The sequence below is a fragment of the Bos mutus genome, chromosome 11, assembly GCF_027580195.1.
Source record: "Bos mutus isolate GX-2022 chromosome 11, NWIPB_WYAK_1.1, whole genome shotgun sequence".
Classification (NCBI taxonomy): Eukaryota; Metazoa; Chordata; class Mammalia; order Artiodactyla; family Bovidae; genus Bos; species Bos mutus.
In genome coordinates this window covers 103350637-103368492 of record NC_091627.1, presented here as the reverse complement: position 1 = coordinate 103368492, position 17856 = coordinate 103350637, and the positions used below count along the sequence as shown (strand labels likewise).

At 51.2% G+C, this 17856-nt stretch overlaps 1 protein-coding gene across 2 annotated transcripts in view; it reads left to right on the top strand.

Moving 5' to 3' along the window:
• Positions 1-17343, top strand: part of ZAP70 (zeta chain of T cell receptor associated protein kinase 70) — a 39684-nt gene extending 22341 nt beyond the window's left edge. For both annotated transcript variants that reach the window (XM_005891624.3, XM_070380003.1), the window contains 10 exons: positions 5867-6005; positions 6106-6187; positions 6268-6314; positions 6526-6577; positions 7544-7736; positions 8239-8445; positions 10186-10378; positions 10468-10608; positions 10708-10820; positions 15314-17343. In XM_005891624.3, the coding sequence (XP_005891686.1) occupies positions 5867-6005; positions 6106-6187; positions 6268-6314; positions 6526-6577; positions 7544-7736; positions 8239-8445; positions 10186-10378; positions 10468-10608; positions 10708-10820; positions 15314-15437 (1291 nt within the window). In that variant the 3' untranslated portion in view covers positions 15438-17343. The remainder of the gene's footprint in view (positions 1-5866; positions 6006-6105; positions 6188-6267; positions 6315-6525; positions 6578-7543; positions 7737-8238; positions 8446-10185; positions 10379-10467; positions 10609-10707; positions 10821-15313) is intronic.
• Positions 17344-17856: the final 513 nt, after the last annotated feature.

The window sequence follows — 17856 nt, the reverse complement described above, 5'->3', positions numbered from 1 at the left end:
TTTTAATTTCATGGCTGCAGTCACCACAAGACAGACCCAAATCCAGTGTCCTTACGGAGCAGGCAGACAAAAAACGAGGAATCACTAAAACATAGAGTATGTCAGATGGTGGCAAGTGTCGTGTGTGGAGCTGGGCAGGGGGAGCTGGACAGGGGGTTGCAAGCTGAGCTTAGGTGGCCAGAGAGGGTGACTTTTGCGTAAAGAACCGAAGGAGGTGATAAGTGGGCTGTCAGCTCTTTGGGAGGTGTTTCTGGCTAGTACTCAGACCAGGAGGAGGTTCTTGGCATGTTCCAGAAGCAGTGAGGCCAGTGTGCTTGGAGCTGAGTAAGTGATACCTGGAGTGGGAGGGCTTCCCCGGTGGCACTAGTTGTGAAGAATCTGCCTGCCAGTGCAGGAGACATAAGACACCTGGGTTCGATCCCTCGGTTGGGAAGATCTCCTGGAGAAGGAAATAGCAATCCACTCTGGTATTCTTGCCTGGAGAATCCCATGGACAGAGGAGACTGGCAGGCTACAGTCCATGGGGTCACACAGAGTTGGACACAACTGAAGCGACTTAGCACCCATGCATGCATGGAGTGGGAGAGGGTGAGGCCAGGGAGGTGACTTTGGCTTTGATCCTGAGTGAGGTCAGAGCCCTGAGGGAGCATTGAAACTGCTCTGTGGATGACGATAGTACTAACCCAAGGATCTGTTAGGGGAATGCACCAATTAATATGTGTTAAGCAGTCTAAAACAGAAGAGGGCGACAAAAGACGAGATGGCAGGATGGCATAACCGATGCAATGGACATGAACTTGGGCAGACTCTGGGAGATGGTGAAACAGGGAAGCCTGGTGTGCTGTGGTCCATGGGGCTGTGAAGAGTCAGACGTGACTTGGTGACTGAACAACAAGTGAAAGTCAAGGATCTGTTATATACTAAAAGCGCACTGAATGTTAGTATATGTGGGTAAATGCAATGTCTCTGCCTGAGCCTGAGCCATGGCTGAACCATGTGGCTGTCTGTGAGTTAGTTACTATGAAAGAGTCGGTCTAAAGCTGTTTACAGCCCTGTGCTGGGGCTCCTGCTTTCCGGTCAGGACCTGGGCTCCTCTCTCAAGCAGGTGTTATCCAGATGTCAGCTGAGGTCACTCTGGTCCCGAGACATAGACAAAGTTGGTGCCTGTCTCTTTCCTGTGGCCTCAGGAAACGCAGCATCCTCCCCTAAGATGTGAATTCTTGAGGGCCTCCCTTCTCATGGTCTCTTCTTGGCCTGAGATCCTGCCTGGCTGAATCCTTGCTCTCACCTACCTCCCCTAGGGCTGTTCCTCTCCCAGGGCCATCCCTCTTGGAGGAACTGACCTTTTCCCCTTGATTTACCCTCCCCTTTGAGGCCTGAGCATGTGCACCAGATTATCTGCAGGAATCCCTCTACAAGATTGTAATAATAATAAAATATTATTGTCAAATAATACAATTTTTTTTCCACCCTGCTTAAGGGGATGACAGAGGATGAGATGGCTGGATGGCATCACTGACTCGATGGACACGAGTCTGAGTGAACTCCAGGAGTTGGTGATGGACAGGGAGGCCTGGCATGCTGCGATTCATGGGGTCGCAAAGAGCCGGACACAACTGAGCGACTGATCTGATCTGATCTAACAAAGCTAGGCTGTAAATTGAAGTAGAGTTTGCCAAACTTCTGAGGGAATTCTTGAATGCATGTTATAGATAATACTCAGCTGCAAAGATGGCTTCTGAACAACTTAAGGCTATTTTCTAAGACTGAGGCTGAGGGAGCTATGATCTGATACAGTATAGACTGAGGCTGATGCTGGGGTTCAGAAACAGCTGGGGCAGTGACATTATGAGGGACATGACTCAGGGAGGGAAATGTTGAGACCAAGAGCCGCTACAGTGAGCCAGACTCCTGGACAATTAGGCAAGGCATGCTCTGGACAGAAGCTGTCGTAGGCTCTTCTTGTGGTTCCTGTCATCAATAACTGCTTTCTCAATATGTGGATAGTTAGGGACTGAAGGTCAAAGCTGTAGGCACAAAAATCTCATGAAGGAACACCCACAGTTCATCATGATGCTGGGGATAAGCCCAGGACTGGTCTAGTTCTGCAATGAGGGTGCAGGTGTGATGGAAAGTCACAGGCCCCTGTGGCCAGGAATCAAGACCAGGGCCATACTTATCACCGACCACTGTTCAGAGCTGCTGGCAAATGGATGGAATTATACCGAATGCTTTGCTGCCAAAGCTCACTTCCTTTCTGCCTATTTAGCATTTGTGGTCCTGATTGATTCAACTGAAAAAGACACCTGAACCCTGGAAAGGGCCTTCAAGACTATATATCATTAAGTGTTTCTTAATGGACCACAGGCCCCTTTGGGAATTGTACTGAAGCTGAATACTACTCATAATCCCCAATACATGTTTACCCCCAAAGATTTTGCAGACAGTTATATGAGATCATGGGCTTCCCTGGTGGATCAAACAGTGAAGAATCTGCCTGCAATGCAGGAGACGCAGGTTCGATCCCTGGGTTGGGAAGATCCCCTGGAGAAGGGCATAGCAGCCCACTCCAGTATTCTTGCCTGAAGAATCCTGTGGACAGAGGAGCCTGGCGGGCTACAGTCCATGGGGTCACCGAGTGGATCACACTTACACGAGATCATGGTTAATCCTGAACCTCATTTTTGGATCCCTTTTCAGGATAAGAACGTCTGAGTTAGCTCTGTTCTTTCATTTTACATGTGAGGAAACTGAGGTTCACAGAGAAGAAGCACCTTGCTGGAGGTGCACGGAGAATCTGTTACAGGGCTGGGTGTCAGTCCCGCGTAGCAATCAATTGTAGGGTCAGAAATGGGTTTACATCCTGGCTCCATCCCAAACCCACTGTGGAGCTGAGGCAAGAGATGTAATCTCCTTGAACCTCAGCTTCCTCATGTGCAAAATACGGGTAATTATAGCACAGGGTGGGTATCTTGTGGAGAACGTGGTGAAGATGAAAGGTCAAATATTGACAGATTGAGCAAGTATATTCATAAATGGCAGCTCATTTTTATCACCAGGATCAGGTTCCACGTATTATTTTGTAAATATTTATCTATTTTTGGCTGTGCTGGGTCTTTGTTGCTGCACGGGCTCTTCTGTAGTTGCAAAGAGTGGGGGCTACTCTCCGCCGTGGCGCGTGGCCTTCTCATTGTGGTGGCTTCTCTTGTTGCGGGGCACAGGCTCTAGGGAGCCTGGGCTTCAGTAGTTGCGGCGTGTGGGCTCGGTATTTGCAGCTCCCAGACTCCGAGCACAGGCTCAGTAGTTGTGGCACATGGACTTAGTTGCTCCGAGGCGTGTGGGATCTTCCCAACTCAGGGATCAAACCTGTGTCTCCTGTATTGGGCAGGCGGATTCTTTACCACTGAGTCACCTGGGCAGCCCTCTATATTTTATTTTAAAAGTGGAGATAGACGTTGATGTGTTAGCCTGTACCTCGAGTTTTTAAGTTCAGGTTTGAACTTCAAGGACAGAGAACTGCCACCAACTGCTGGATTTTAGTAAACAAAGTAGAATTTGTGGTATTGAAATGTATTTGGTGAGCACACCAGTGTCTTTGCCTATATGGGACTGGTGGCTGCTCTTTTGTGAACGCTCTTGTCTCGTCCCAAAGACAGAGTATCAGTCGGCCTTTGCTGTGCAACAAACCAACCTAGTGTGCTGTAGCTTAAAACACCAGTTGTTTATTCACGCTTGGTTCAGTGGGTTGGCTCTTTGGACTTAGTTCAGCTGGGTTTCTTTTGCACCTGTTTGTGTGGTCACAGCTGGAGGGTTGACTGGGGCTGGAAGGTGTGGGGTGGCCTCACTCACCAGTCTGGCAGTTGGCAGGCTGGGGTGCCTTGGTTCTCCTTTGTGTGGCCCTCCCAACAGGCTAGCACGGACTCATTCCTGTAGTGGTTGCAGGGTTGCCAGGAAAAGCAAGCAAGGACAGGCAAGCCCCAGTGCTCAGCCACTTTTCAAGCCTCTTACTCTGTCCTGTTCGCTAATATTTTATTGGCTGCAGCAAGTCATGTGGTCAAGCCTTGATTCAAAACATACAGAACTAGAGTCCATCTGTTGATGGGAAGAAATGCCTAATATTGTGGCTGTATTTTTTTTTTTCCCTAATATTCCACACATGTTTGTGGGTGAGTGGCTGGGCATTGAGTCTGTTGTCGGTTCAAAAATCTTAAGAGTTTGAACTTACGAGGTATTTTCACTTCTCAAAAGGAGAGAACTAGAAATTAGAGGCCAACACGACTGAAGCAACTTAGCAGCAGCAGCAACGCCCGGCCCAGCCTACCAGTCTAGTTATGGAAGTGCCTTTCTTTCTGGGGGACATTTGCGTTTCTCAGTTTGTTGTAGGATTCTCTTCCTTGACTTTGGTGCCCCCCTCTTGCCCCCAACATACCCTGTTTCCTGTCTCTCCAGGTGTCCCCGAATGTTGTGAGTTGGCCTGGGAACCATGTCAGCCTTCACTGAATTGTTCTTTTGGGAACTTGCTATCTAGGAATGGATGGAATATTCACAGTCACCCCTCCATTCTTCACTCAGGTTTTGCTATGGAGATTTAAGGGATATTTCTCTGTCCTTTGGCCTAAGAAAGGGTTGCAAGGTGAACTCGCATCTGTCTTGTTCACCACTGGACTCCTGCCCTTAGAACGGTGCCTGGCATGTGCTCAACACTTAGTAAATACTTGTCCACTGAATGGCTGTCCACGGGCAGGACCCAAGCCCTGGGAGTGTGCGGTCTAAGGGCACCCACATGGGTTATCCCGTGACTGTTTCCTCCTGCGTGCTGCTGGCCGACTCTCGCGTAGCTCAGCTCAGTCCTCTAGATTATTGGTCAGTTGTCTGCCACTTCCATGGTGCCGGAGGCCCCAGGAACAGCTGCCCTCCCCCCTCTGCTGGAAACCTACACTTAACCTTGGAATAGAACCTTGTGCCAGGATGTTGACTAGTTTTACCACGGGATGGGAGGGTGCGGGGTGCCCTAAACTGGCCTGTGTGTCTGTGTGCATCCGTGCACATGTGCATGGTTGGACAGGTTCTTACTGCATGAAGACACCACCTTTGAGGGGCTCCATTCCCATTCAGAGACATGGAAGAGTTTAACATTTTGGCAAATTTCCGGAAGAGTACAATCAAGGGTCTCATGCTGTTAAAGGCCATCTGTTATAATTATGGGTCTATTGTGATGATGAGGTGACTTGTTCTGATTTGTATGAAGGTGCCCTATGACCTAGCCATGGACCTGTGCTTACCTTTATCGCTCAATGTATAGAAATAGCTTTGCCTCCCCAGGAGAATGGTCTTAAGGCTGTGTGTCCCCCACGAGTGGCTCTGTGTCCACCACAGATGGAAAAATATCCCGCCATGAGTGGCCAGCTGTCTCCCCCCACCCACTTGTGGCCATGGGTGGCAAGACGTTGCCATGGAGAACCAGGCGTCCCCAGTGTATAGCCGAGTGTTGCCCCCTGAGTGGCCAAGTATCCAGCTGGGGGTGGCTGAGTGTTAGGCTATGTAGGGCTGAAAATCCACCACAGGCAGTCCAGTATTCCCCTGTGGATGGCCCCCTGCCTGTGCTTGGACGACTATGAACATGGTTCTCCTCTTCTCTGGTCGCCCCAGTGCCCCTTCCCCCAGCCCCACCCAGAGTCTGTTACCAGTAGGTCTGGAGGTCAAGTGGGGCCTGACCTTGGTTCCCACAACCCCTGCCGCTTCTCCATGAGGCTCTGGGGTGCAGAGCCCATAGGGTGTATGTGTGGGAACTGAGTTCCATTAGGAGGGAACCACCAGGGGCCCAGGTGGTTGTTGGGGTGACACCCCCTCCTCCTCCTCCTGCCAGGCTGAGACCCCGGAAAGAGCCGGGCACATACGCGCTGTCTCTGATCTATGGGAAGACTGTGTACCACTACCTCATCAGCCAGGACAAGGCGGGCAAATACTGCATTCCCGAGGGGACCAAATTTGACACACTCTGGCAGGTAAGCCGCCCACCCGCCCTGTTGTAGGGGAGAGGCTGTTTGGGGGTGCTCAGGCTCCTGGGGAAGAGGGGAGTCCCAGCCCTGACCCCACCCCCCATAGCTGGTGGAGTACCTGAAGCTGAAGGCTGATGGACTCATCTACTGCCTGAAGGAGGCCTGTCCCAACAGCAGCGCCAGCTCAGGTGAGTGGGGCGGCAGTGGCGGGAGTGGGGGACCGGGAGACCATGGCTCCACCTCCTCACTGTCCCTTCGGCTCCCCCAGGGGCCGCTGCTCCTACACTCCCTGCCCACCCGTCCACATTCACCCAGGTGAGTCAGGGGCCTCCCAGAGGTGGGGCCTTGGGGATGGAGCACAGTGGGCGATGAGTCCTGTTCCCAGGGTAGGGCTTGGCAGGGAAGAGTGGGGCTGCCATGGAACAGAAGAGGGGCCCCCAGCACTCTGGGAGTCCTCAGAGGATGAGGGCCCATGAGAGGAGCTGGGTGCCCCCGACTCAGGCCCTGCTGACCCCATGACCTTTAGCCTCAGAGACGGATCGACACTCTCAACTCAGATGGATACACCCCTGAACCAGGTGAGCCGGCAGAGGTGAGGGTGTGTGGGGGTTCGTGTCAGGCTGAGATTGGGATCCTGGCTAGGCCCTGGGCTGTGTCAGGGGAGGCCTAGGCCAGGCCTGACCTCGGGCAGTGGGCTGGGTTGCCCTGGGCACAGAGTGAGCCTGCAGGTGTCCACGTGGGCATACGCATCACGCCCGCCTGCACGCATGTGCCTGGGGGCATGCTGACACACAGGGGGCTACACCTGGCCGTGCCCAGGCAGCCTCGGGTGTAGAAACACATCCATTAAGCACCTACTGCGTGCCATTCATGCTCTAGCACACTGAGTGTATGAGCTTTGCAGAATCCTTTAACAAACCACAAGAGGCGGTCATGGTCATTATTCTCATTTTACAGAAGGGAGAGGAGGGCAGGAACTGTCAGGTCGCACAGCGGGCCAGGGGTGGAGCTGGGATTTGAACCGAGGAAGACAGACTCCACAGCCCACATACCTAACATGCCTGCCACAGACTCTCGAGTGTTTCATGTATGGATGCAAGCCTGTGCACACAGATTCACCTGGAGTCCTTGTACACGTGGCTCTGTGGTTCATACGTAGACAAAGGTGGGCACGACACGTGTGCACACATGTCAGTGCACACACACACAGATGTGCACACTGCAGCTGGCACACTAATGGTTGCTTGTGTAGACACACTTTAGGACCCCTATCACACACCAAGACATGGGTGAGAGAGTTTGTGGGCGCACATGTGTGAACACGCTGCACACGTGTTACACCTGCACATTAGATGTGGCTTCACAGCTGGTGTGACCAGGAGCACCCACAAGTGCACATGCGCACGCACACACATGCTCTGCACAGTGCGACTCGTGCCTTTGGCGCGTGTGCCTGGTGGGTGCCAAGGCTTTCCTGTGCTCCTCCCACCCCTGTCCGTTTCCCTGCTCCTGACCTGGGAGTGCACACCTGTGTGTGTGCCCAGCGCGGTTAGTGTCCTCAGAGAAGCCGCGAACGATGCCCATGGACACCAGCGTCTATGAGAGCCCCTACAGCGACCCTGAGGAGCTCAAAAACAAGAAGCTCTTCCTGAAGCGTGAGAACCTCCTCATGGCTGACATCGAACTTGGCTGCGGCAACTTCGGTTCAGTTCGCCAGGGCGTCTACCGTATGCGCAAGTAAGCTCCCGCCTTGGCTGGGGAACCACTGTTGGGTGGGGCACAGGGGGCATGGCCTCTCCAGGCCTTGTGGAGTGGAGCCAGGATGAGACTTCAGATTGACTGTGAGGGGGGCTTACCTGGGAGAGTTCAGGACAGTCCCGAGAGGGAGTGAGAGGAGCTGGCCAGGGGCAGGGAGAGTTTGGGCTAGCTGCAGTTGCAATGGAGTCCTTGGCTGATTGCAGGGGAGCTGCAGAGGGGCCAACCCTCGTCTCCTCCATTGATTAGCCATTGGATACACGCAGGTCATTGGATATAGGCTGCCCCCGGGGAGGGTGAAACTGAACCGGTTCTTTTTGGTGAGGGGCTTGGCTGTGAGCTCTGAGTGATGGGGCGGTCTAGGCGGCAGACCACGCAGCCACTACACAAGTCAGGGGAAGAGAAGCAGGTCTGGTGGGGATGAGGGAATGAGTGGTCCAGGCCAGTGCGGGCTCAGGCGGTGCCCCTCCCTGTGTCACGGCAGGAAGCAGATCGACGTGGCCATCAAGGTGCTGAAACAGAGCACGGAGAAGGCGGACAAGGACGAGATGATGCGGGAGGCACAGATCATGCACCAGCTGGACAACCCCTATATCGTGCGGCTCATTGGAGTCTGCCAGGCCGAGGCCCTCATGCTGGTCATGGAGATGGCCGGCGGCGGGCCCCTGCACAAGTTCCTGGTCGGGAAGAAGTGAGCCCCTGGGCTGGCGGGGCGTTTGGGACTGGGGGCTGAGCCTGTCCACCCAGAGGTGTGCTCCACACTCATTTCCCCACATTAGACACATTTACACCTGCTGCCCACACTTACATCCCTGACAGATCTGATCTCAGGTTTGAGTTTCAGCGCTGTCACTCACTCTTGTGACTCCAGGCAGGTCTCTTAATTCTGTGTCTCAGTTTCTTCATTTGAAAAACTGCGATGCCCCCTCCAGGGGCCCTTGAAGTCAAATGAGTTGATATTTATAAAGTGCTCAGAACAGGGCCTAGCACTCCTTGTAGGAGCTTTGTAAGTATTAGCTCTGTTGCTTCTGCCACCCCAGGTCTCTCCATCAATTCAAGATCCACTGTGATAGTTGATTGTGTTTGACCTAAAGCAGGGTCAGAAAACTGCAGCCAGGTTTGTTTTGTATAGCCTGGTTTTCCATTTTCAAAGGTCTCAAAAAAAAAAAAAAAAGGACCATGTGACAGAGACCATATGTGTCCTGCAAAGGCTGAAATACTTACTCGCTGGCCCTTTAGAGAAAAAATTTGGCTGACCTCTAATACAAAGAAATTGCAGTTCCATTTGGTTTCCTCATGCCTCAAACTCTTACCCTTATGACAGAATCTTTTACATTCATGGAGGCATGTGACCTTTAACCCGAGCTCTTGCTGGAGTGCGTGCCTTCACGGGTCCCAGCTCAGGTACTCAGTTATTCCACAGGTGTTTCTGGGCAATTTCTCTGTGTTGGGGACTATTACCAACACTTGAGATTATCACTGAAGAGAGAGACAAAAGTTCTTTGCCCTTATTCTGGTTGAGGAAGAGAGGTTTTAATAATAATTATAATAAAGTGTATAGTGTCAGGCTGGGAGGTGAGAAGTGAGAATGTGAGGTTTCTGCAAACCGAGGGAGGCAGCCAGGTGCAGCTGTGGGGGAAGAGTGGGCGGCTGGTGCAAAGGCCCTGAGGTGCCTGGACTGGTGGAGGGGCCGTGAGTTCCGGCCCTGAGGGTGACGCAGAGTGCAGGAGGCGGGGGAGGTGATATGGGCAGGGGTGTGACAAGGTGGATGATGCATGACCTTGCTGGCTATGGGGAGGACTCGGACATTTTCCCTGAGTGAGGTGGGAGCTGTGGGGGCTGTGAGCAGAGGAGGAGAGGCAGAGCCTGTGTCCAGTGTGTGAAGGACAGGCCGTGGCAGGTGAGGACAGAGGGGGCTGTTCAGGTCTAGGCTGGTGATGATGGGGGCTGGTCCAGGTGGCAGAAGCAGGCGTGGAGAGAAGTTGGGGAATACTGGAGGAATTCTGAAGGCAGAGCTGCCAGGGTTTGCTGATAGATTGACTATTGTGTGTGAAGAAGAGGAGCTGAGGGCAAGGCTTGAGTATGTGAAAAGATGAAAGGGAAGTGTGTGTGCACATACCTGTGAACAGTCAGGAGTTTGACTTTATTATTTTAGAGATGCCCATGAGACTCCCTGAGGGCACACAGGGGATACAGGCAAATGTATTAAGTTTGGGGATCACGGTGGGTAGAATTTAAAGCCTGAATGAGGGCAAACGTTTGTGCCTGTTTTGTTCACACACTGGGTGTGTCCCCGCCCCATGCCTAGCACACAGCGGGTGCATAATTAGCTCCTGTTCAACAGAAGCTCAGCTGGATCAGACTTGTGCTTTGCCCCCTTGGGGCCTTGGGCATCCTCTCCCAGCTGCTCCCTTCTTCCCCCTCACCCTAGGGAGGAGATCCCTGTCAGCAATGTGGCGGAGCTGCTGCACCAGGTGTCTATGGGGATGAAGTACCTGGAAGAGAAAAACTTTGTGCATCGTGACCTGGCGGCCCGCAATGTCCTGCTGGTCAACCGGCACTACGCCAAGATCAGCGACTTCGGGCTCTCCAAGGCCCTGGGTGCCGACGACAGCTACTACACCGTGAGCCCCCGGCCCTGGGATGCCCAGGTGGAGGGGGCTTGCGGGTGGAGGCCCCGAGCCCTCTCTCAGCATTATCTCCCGGCTCCCAGGCCCGCTCAGCCGGGAAGTGGCCGCTCAAGTGGTATGCGCCCGAGTGCATCAACTTCCGCAAGTTCTCCAGCCGCAGCGACGTCTGGAGCTACGGAGTCACCATGTGGGAGGCCTTCTCGTACGGGCAGAAGCCCTACAAGGCAGGCGTGGGCAGAGGCGGCTGGCTGGCTGGGTGGGAAGGGGGACTGGGGGAGGGAGCCTTGATTACTCACACGTGCACTTGACTTTGGCTTGAGCAGAAGATGAAGGGCCCGGAGGTCATGGCCTTCATCGAGCAGGGCAAGCGGATGGAGTGCCCACCAGAGTGTCCCCCTGAGATGTACAAGCTCATGAGCGATTGCTGGACCTACAAGTGAGTGCCAGCGGGTGGGAGGGTACCTGGCTGAATTGTCACCTGGGCCTGGGGCAGGAGGTTGTGGTGTCCGACAGCCAAGCATCACTCTTCACACCCAAAGACCCACGCAGTTCATGGCCTTTCCAACCCACAGTACCTTTACTCCCCTGTCTCTGTGCTCAGCTCTTCAACACATTGACCCTACGATGCTCTAGCACCCCAACACCCTACCTGTGGACACCAGGGCTCCAGCATCTAAAACCTCAGTCCCCCTCAGCCAGCACTCAAGCAATCCTACAAGATTCAAACAAGTCAGTACTGTTACCCAAAATATGACACCAGTACTCAGGGCATGGGGTAATATTCCATTGTGTAATATAATTCCTTTTCCCCTTCAGCCAACACATAGTTACCCCTTCAGGTCAACAATGAAGCCCCCGAATATTCAATATCCCCCACCTCCATCTGCTTGAAGTCCAGTGCTTGAACACCCTAACCCCCAACATCAGCAGTATCTCCACTTCCAAGCACAAGGAACATGCACCCACACAAGCTGTCACCCTTCACTAATCACGCAGTGCTTAGGCATTCCAATATTTGACCCCCTTACTGTCCCAATGTCAGTTATCCCACAGGACAGCACCTGTCACACTGACACCCAGACATCCAAGCAATCCAGTAAATCAGTTCAGTTCAGTGGCTCAGTCATGTCCAACTCTTTGCAACCCCATGAATCACAGCACGCCAGGCCTCCCTGTCCAACACCAACTCCCGGAGCCTACCCGAACTCATGTCCATTGAGTCAATGATGCCATCCAGCCATCTCATCCTCTGTCGTCCCCTTCTCCTCCTGCCCCCAATCCTTCCCAACATCAGGGTTGTTTCCAATGAGTCAACTCTTCACACGAAGTGGCCAAAGTATTGGAGTTTCAGCTTCAACATCAATCCTTCCAATGAACAGCCAGGACTGATCTCCTTTAGGATGGACTGGTTGGATCTTCTTGCAGTCCAAGGGACTCGCAAGAGTCTTCTCCAACACCACGGTTCAAAAGCATCAATTCTTTGGCACTCAGCTTTCTTCACAGTCCAACTCTCACATCCATACATGACTACTGGAAAAACCATAGCCTTGACTAGACAGACCTTTGTTGGCAAAGTAACGTCTCTGCTTTTGAATATGCTATCTAGGTTGATCATAACTTTCCTTTCAAGCGTCTTTTAATTTCCTGGCTGCAATCACCATCTGCAGTGATTTTGGAGCACAAAAAATAAGGTCTGACACTGTTTCCACTGTTTCTCCATCTACTTCCCGTGAAGTGATGGGACCAGATGCCATGATCTTAGTTTTCTGAATGTTGAGCTTTAAGCCAACTTTTTCACTCTACTTTTTCATGTTCATCAAGAGGCTTTTTAGTTCCTCTTTACTTTCTGCCATAAGGGTGGCGTCGTCTGCATATCTGAGGTTATTGATATTTCTCCTGGCAATCTTGATTCCAGCTTGTGCTTCCTCCAGCCCAGCGCTTCTCATGATGTATTCTGCATATAAGTTAAATAAGCAGGGTGACCATATACAGCCTTGACGTACTCCTTTTCCTACTTGGAACCAGTCTGTTGTTCCATGTCCAGTTCTAACTGTCGCTTCCTGACCTGCATACAGGTTTCTCAAGAGGCAGGTCAGGTGGTCTGGTATTCCCATCTCTATCAGAATTTTCCACAGTTTATAGTGACCCACACAGTCAAAGGCTTTGGCATAGTCAATAAAGCAGAAATAGATGTTTTTCTGGAACTGTCTTGCTTTTTCAGTGATCCAGCAGATGTTGGCAATTTGATCTCTGGTTCCTCTGCCTTTTCTAAAACCAGCTTGAACATCTGGAAGTTCACAGTTCACGTATTGCTGAAGCCTGGCTTGGAGAATTTTGAGCATTAGTCTATTAGCGTGTGAGATGAGTGCAATTGTGCGGTAGTTTGAGCATTCTTTGGCATTGCCTTTCTTTGGGATTGGAATGAAAACTGACCTTTTCCAGTCCTGTGGCCACTGCTGAGTTTTCCAAATTTTCTGGCATATTGAGTGCAGCACTTTCACAGCATCATCTTCCAGGATTTGAAATAGCTCAAAGGGAATTCCATCACTTCCACTAGCTTTGTTCATAGTGATGCTTTCTAAGGCCCACTTGACTTCACATTCCAGGATGTCTGGCTCTAGATGAGTGATCACACCATCGTGATTATCTGGGTCATGAAGATCTTTTTTGTACAGTTCTTCTGTGTATTCTTGCCACCTCTTCTTAATATCTTCTGCTTCTGTTAGGTCCATACCATTTCTGTCCTTTATCGAGCCCATCTTTGCATGAAATGTTCCCTTGGTATCTCTGATTTTCTTGAAGAGATCTCTAGTCTTTCCCATTCTGCTGTTTTCCTCTATTTCTTTACTCTATCAGATCTAGTCCCTTAAATCTATTTCTCACTTCCACTGTATAATCATAAGGGATTTGATTTAGGTCATACCTGAATGGTCTAGTGGTTTTCCCTACTTTCTTCAATTTAAGTCTGAATTTGGCAATAAGGAGTTCATGATCTGAGCCAGTGTCAGCTTGTTTTTGCTGACTGTATAGAGCTTCTCCATCTTTGGCTGCAAAGAATATAATCAATCTGATTCTGGTGTTGACCATCTGGTGATGTTCATGTGTAGAGTCTTCTCTTGTGTTGTTGGAAGAGGGTGTTTGCTATGACCAGTGCGTTTTCTTGGCAAAACTTAGCCTTTGTCCTGCTTCATTCTGTATTCCAAGGCCAACTTTGCCTGTTACTCCAGGTGTTTCTTGACTTCCAACTTTTGCATTCCAGTCCCCTATAATGAAAAGTACATCTTTTTTGGGTGTTAGTTCTAAAAGGTCTTGTAGGTCTTCATAGAAATTTTCAACTTCAGCTTCTTCAGCATTACTGATTGGGGCATAGACATGGATTACCGTGATATTGAATGGTTTGCCTTGGAAGTGAACAGAGATCATTCTGTCCTTTTTGAGATTGCATCCAAGTACTGCATTTTGAACTCTTTTGTTGACCGTGATGGCTACTCCATTTCTCCTAAGGGATTCCTGCCCACAGTAGTAGATATAATGGTCATCTGAGTTAAATTCACCCATTCCAGTCCATCTAGTTTGCTGATTCCTAGAATGTCGACGTTCACACTTGCCATCCCCTGTTTGACCACTTGCGATTTGCCTTGATTCGTGGACCTGACATTCCAGGTCCCTATGCAATATTGCTCTTTACAGCATCGGACCTTGCTTCTATCACCAGTCACGTCCACAGCTGGGTACTGTTTTTGCTTTGGCTCCATCCCTTCATTCTTTCTGGAGTTATTTCTCCACTGATCTCCAGTAGCATATTGGGCACCTACGGACCTGGGGAGTTCCTCTTTCAGTATCCTATCATTTTGCCTTTTCATACTGTTCATGGGGTTCTCAGAGCAACAATACTGACGTGGTTTGCCATTCCCTTCTCCAGTGGACCGCATTCTCAGACCTCTCCACCATGACCTGCCCGTCTTGGGTGGCCCCACGGGCATGGCTTAGTTTCATTGAGTTAGACAAGGCTGTGGTCCATGTGATCAGATTGACTAGTTGTGCGCTCTCACAACACCTACTGTCTTACTTGGGTTTCTCTTACCTTGGACGTGGGGTATCTCTTCACGGCTGCTCCAGCAAAGCGCAGCTGCTGCTTATTACCTTGGATGAGGGGTAGCTCCTCTCGGCCGCCGCCCCTGACCTCGGACATGGGGTAGCCCTTCTCAGCCAATCCAATAAATAGATACCCTATTTATGTTGGGTGATGGTAAAGGACAGGGAAACCTGTGTGCTGCAGTCCACGGGGTTGCAAAGACTTGGACAGGACTGTGTGACTGAACAACAAATTTATGATAGATTAATAAGAAATGATCAGATCATTCCTATTCCAATATATATTAAGCCAGCCTCTATCAGGAAATGCTCAATACACCAACACCTCAATATCCAAAGAGACTAGTGTCTAACATTCCAACACAATTCATGGATATTTCACACATGATAACATTAATACCTGGAATCTCCACTAGATGAACCCACCCCCCTCCACACTCCAGTGTTCCTTTCCATCCCGGGCAGCATACTTGCATCCCTGTGAGCCCACAGCTAGCACCCAAGTACCTGCCCAAATACACATGCTCAGTACTTCAGCACTCAGTGTCCCAGCTTCCTGGAGTCAAGTCGTCACCCCAACACTCAGTGAGCCGTCATTGCTAAATCTTCAGCAGTCAGGACTCGTGTCCATCCTGTATGTCGGATGTCAGTCCTTCTCTTATGCCAGAGGGCAACCCCTGAATCGCAGTTGTCTACACGCAGGAGATCCCCCCACGCCCCATCACCCAATAACCCCTGCCCCACTGCTTTCTGAGCCTCATGCATGCCCGTGCACAAGCTGAAGTTCGGTCCTGGGGGTGTAGCCAGCCGCCTGGATCTCCACTACCCTCACAGGTGGGAGGACCGCCCGGACTTCGCCGCAGTTGAACAGCGCATGCGCACCTACTACTACAGCTTGGCGACCAAGGCAGAAGAGCCCGCCGCTTGTGGAAACGGGGTTGAGGCTGCGTGTCCCTGAGCTCCACCCGGCCCAGGGCCTGAGGCCCCACGCCCCCAGCTTTTCTTCCTGTGCCCTCAGCTCTCTCCCGGGACCTCCAGGCTGGGCCCGGCTCAGTTTCTCTCTCGCCCACGCTGGTCTAGTATTCCCAGCCCGGTCACCCGGCCCCTCTGGCTGGGGGAGGAAGCAAGACCTGGGGAAGATGGTCCTGGACTGGAATCAACGGGGGAGCCCTGAGCTGAGGGGGGTTGCTTACAGCCGGGACCCTCCTTCCTCTGGGTCCAGAAAGGCAGACTCTGGGAGTCCTCAGGCTGCGAGACCTGGAATCATTGGAATAAACTCCAGCTTCTCCCTTGTTTGGGATCCCTCATCTTTCTGGGGTGGGGCTGGGAGGACCAGGAAAGGGGTCCTTGAGAAGTGCCTGAAGCAGCTGTTTTTGTGTGGGTTTGGGGGGCCGGTTTTCCCACCCCTCTGCCCTGGGAACAGGGCAGTTCCTGTGAGTCTGGGAGCTGAGGGGCCAGGGGCATTGCTGACCCCAGCTTCCCGACCTTGGGCGTGAAATAGGCGCTGCCCGCGTTCACTGCGTGTGAGCCATCACCTGCAGAGACTTAAACACCCTGCTGACACCTCCCTCGGCCACGCCCCACGACTGAAGCGACTTAGCAGGAGCAGCAGCAGCAGCAGCAGGTGATTCCAGCATTTTGTCCCGCCTGCTCAGCTGCCTCCCCTCTTCCCTGGGCCCAGGCAGTCGCAGCTGGGACTTTTTATCAACCTGATGCCCCGTGTACGGACTCAGTCCCAGCTCAATCCCGCTCCAGAGAAGACCCGTCTCCAAGCCCTCGCCGCCTCAGCTTCCCCGCACGGAGATTTGGAGTGCTGGAGCTCAGAATCCACCCGGGTGGGTGAAACAGAGCCAGGTCCCTGTCTTGGCTTTTCTGGACTCACTCCCCCTCCTCTTTAGCTGAAGTTGGCCCCGGGCTCAGTTCCCTGGCCTCAAAGAGCTGAGGGCTCCAGGGGGCCATGAGTCCCCCTCAAAACCAGGGAGAGGCCAGGAGATTTTCTGCAGCTTCGGGGAAGATAGATTTTCTTTTTGTTTGTGGAGCTCTAGAAAGTCAGAGGTTTTTTTTTGTAGAACTATAGGCTGCAGGTGGGGGGCTTTGGGATTGTGTGGAGGCTGAGCACGAGACCTGGGTGGTGGGGCGGGCAGGAGGCACCCAGGAGGAGGCCCCGGAACCGGGTGATGTGGGTGCATCGTTGAAACCAGGAAATTGATGTTGGGATTATTAACTTAGGTATAGACCTCACTCTGATTTTTACCGCTTATGGAGTTGTAATGATTTATGTGTGAGCTTCATGTTCGCATATTATTTCATGAACTTTGCATTCTACCTGCAAGGTAGTTGAGAGAATCCCCAGTTTTACAGTCATCCCCAGACACACAAACTCTCAGCTCTGTGTTTGTTTGGAGAGTAAATCTGTCATCGTTTGGAATTGTTTGAGGGCTCCCAAGCCCTGCCAGACTGTATCTTCCTGCAAAGATTGACAGCAGACGAGGAGAGTGCAGCAATTGTAAAGATAAAGACACAAACTTGAATTACCTCCATTTTGTCATTTTGTGCAGCCACTTAGAGATTTTTGTCTTTAGAATTTAAACCTGTGAAGGCTTGCAAACCATGCGATATAGTCTTTTATTTGGTAAATGTATATTTTAGTTCATAAACTGTATTACTGACTTTAACACCATTAAAAAGCAAAAATTGTTTTTTAACTTTTCAAATGAATGAGCAAATGAAGAAAAGTTACGTCAATAGTGCTGTTCTGTGGCTTCCCAAGGTGCACTGTTTGCTGGTATTTTAGTTTTATTATTTGTTTACTTTTTATTCCTGGATAATTATTTACATTGTTACATAAAGTATTATATCACAAGGGAAAACACTTTCGCTGTCTGCATTTCTTTTATGGTCATTATTATTGTTTCATGTTGTAATTATTACTGAAAATACTTTATGGGGAGGAGGTGTTTAAAGTGATGGCTTTGGGTGTCAAATGCAATGGAGAATGCTGTTGTCGTTCAGTTGCTGAGTCGTGTCTGACTCTTTGTGGCCGCATGGACTGCAGCAGGCCAGGCTCCCCTGTCCTTCACTATTTTCCAGAGATTGCTCAAACTCATGTGCATTGAGTGGGTGATGCTGGAGAACGCTGTTGTGCTCCCACTAAATGACCGTTGGAGCCAATGACAGAGGGTGCAGTTTCACAAAGATACCACGAGATGGCGGTGTTCCCCAAGCCACAGTGGCTCAGCTTCTGAACCCTGGCTCTCACCTGCTGCCCTATTTGATTTATCTTTTGCCTGGAGCAGAACCCACGACTCCCCCCTGGTCTCACAGCCCCTAGTCCTGTGCCCTGCAATCCATTCCTTCCACAACCACTTGAAGAATCT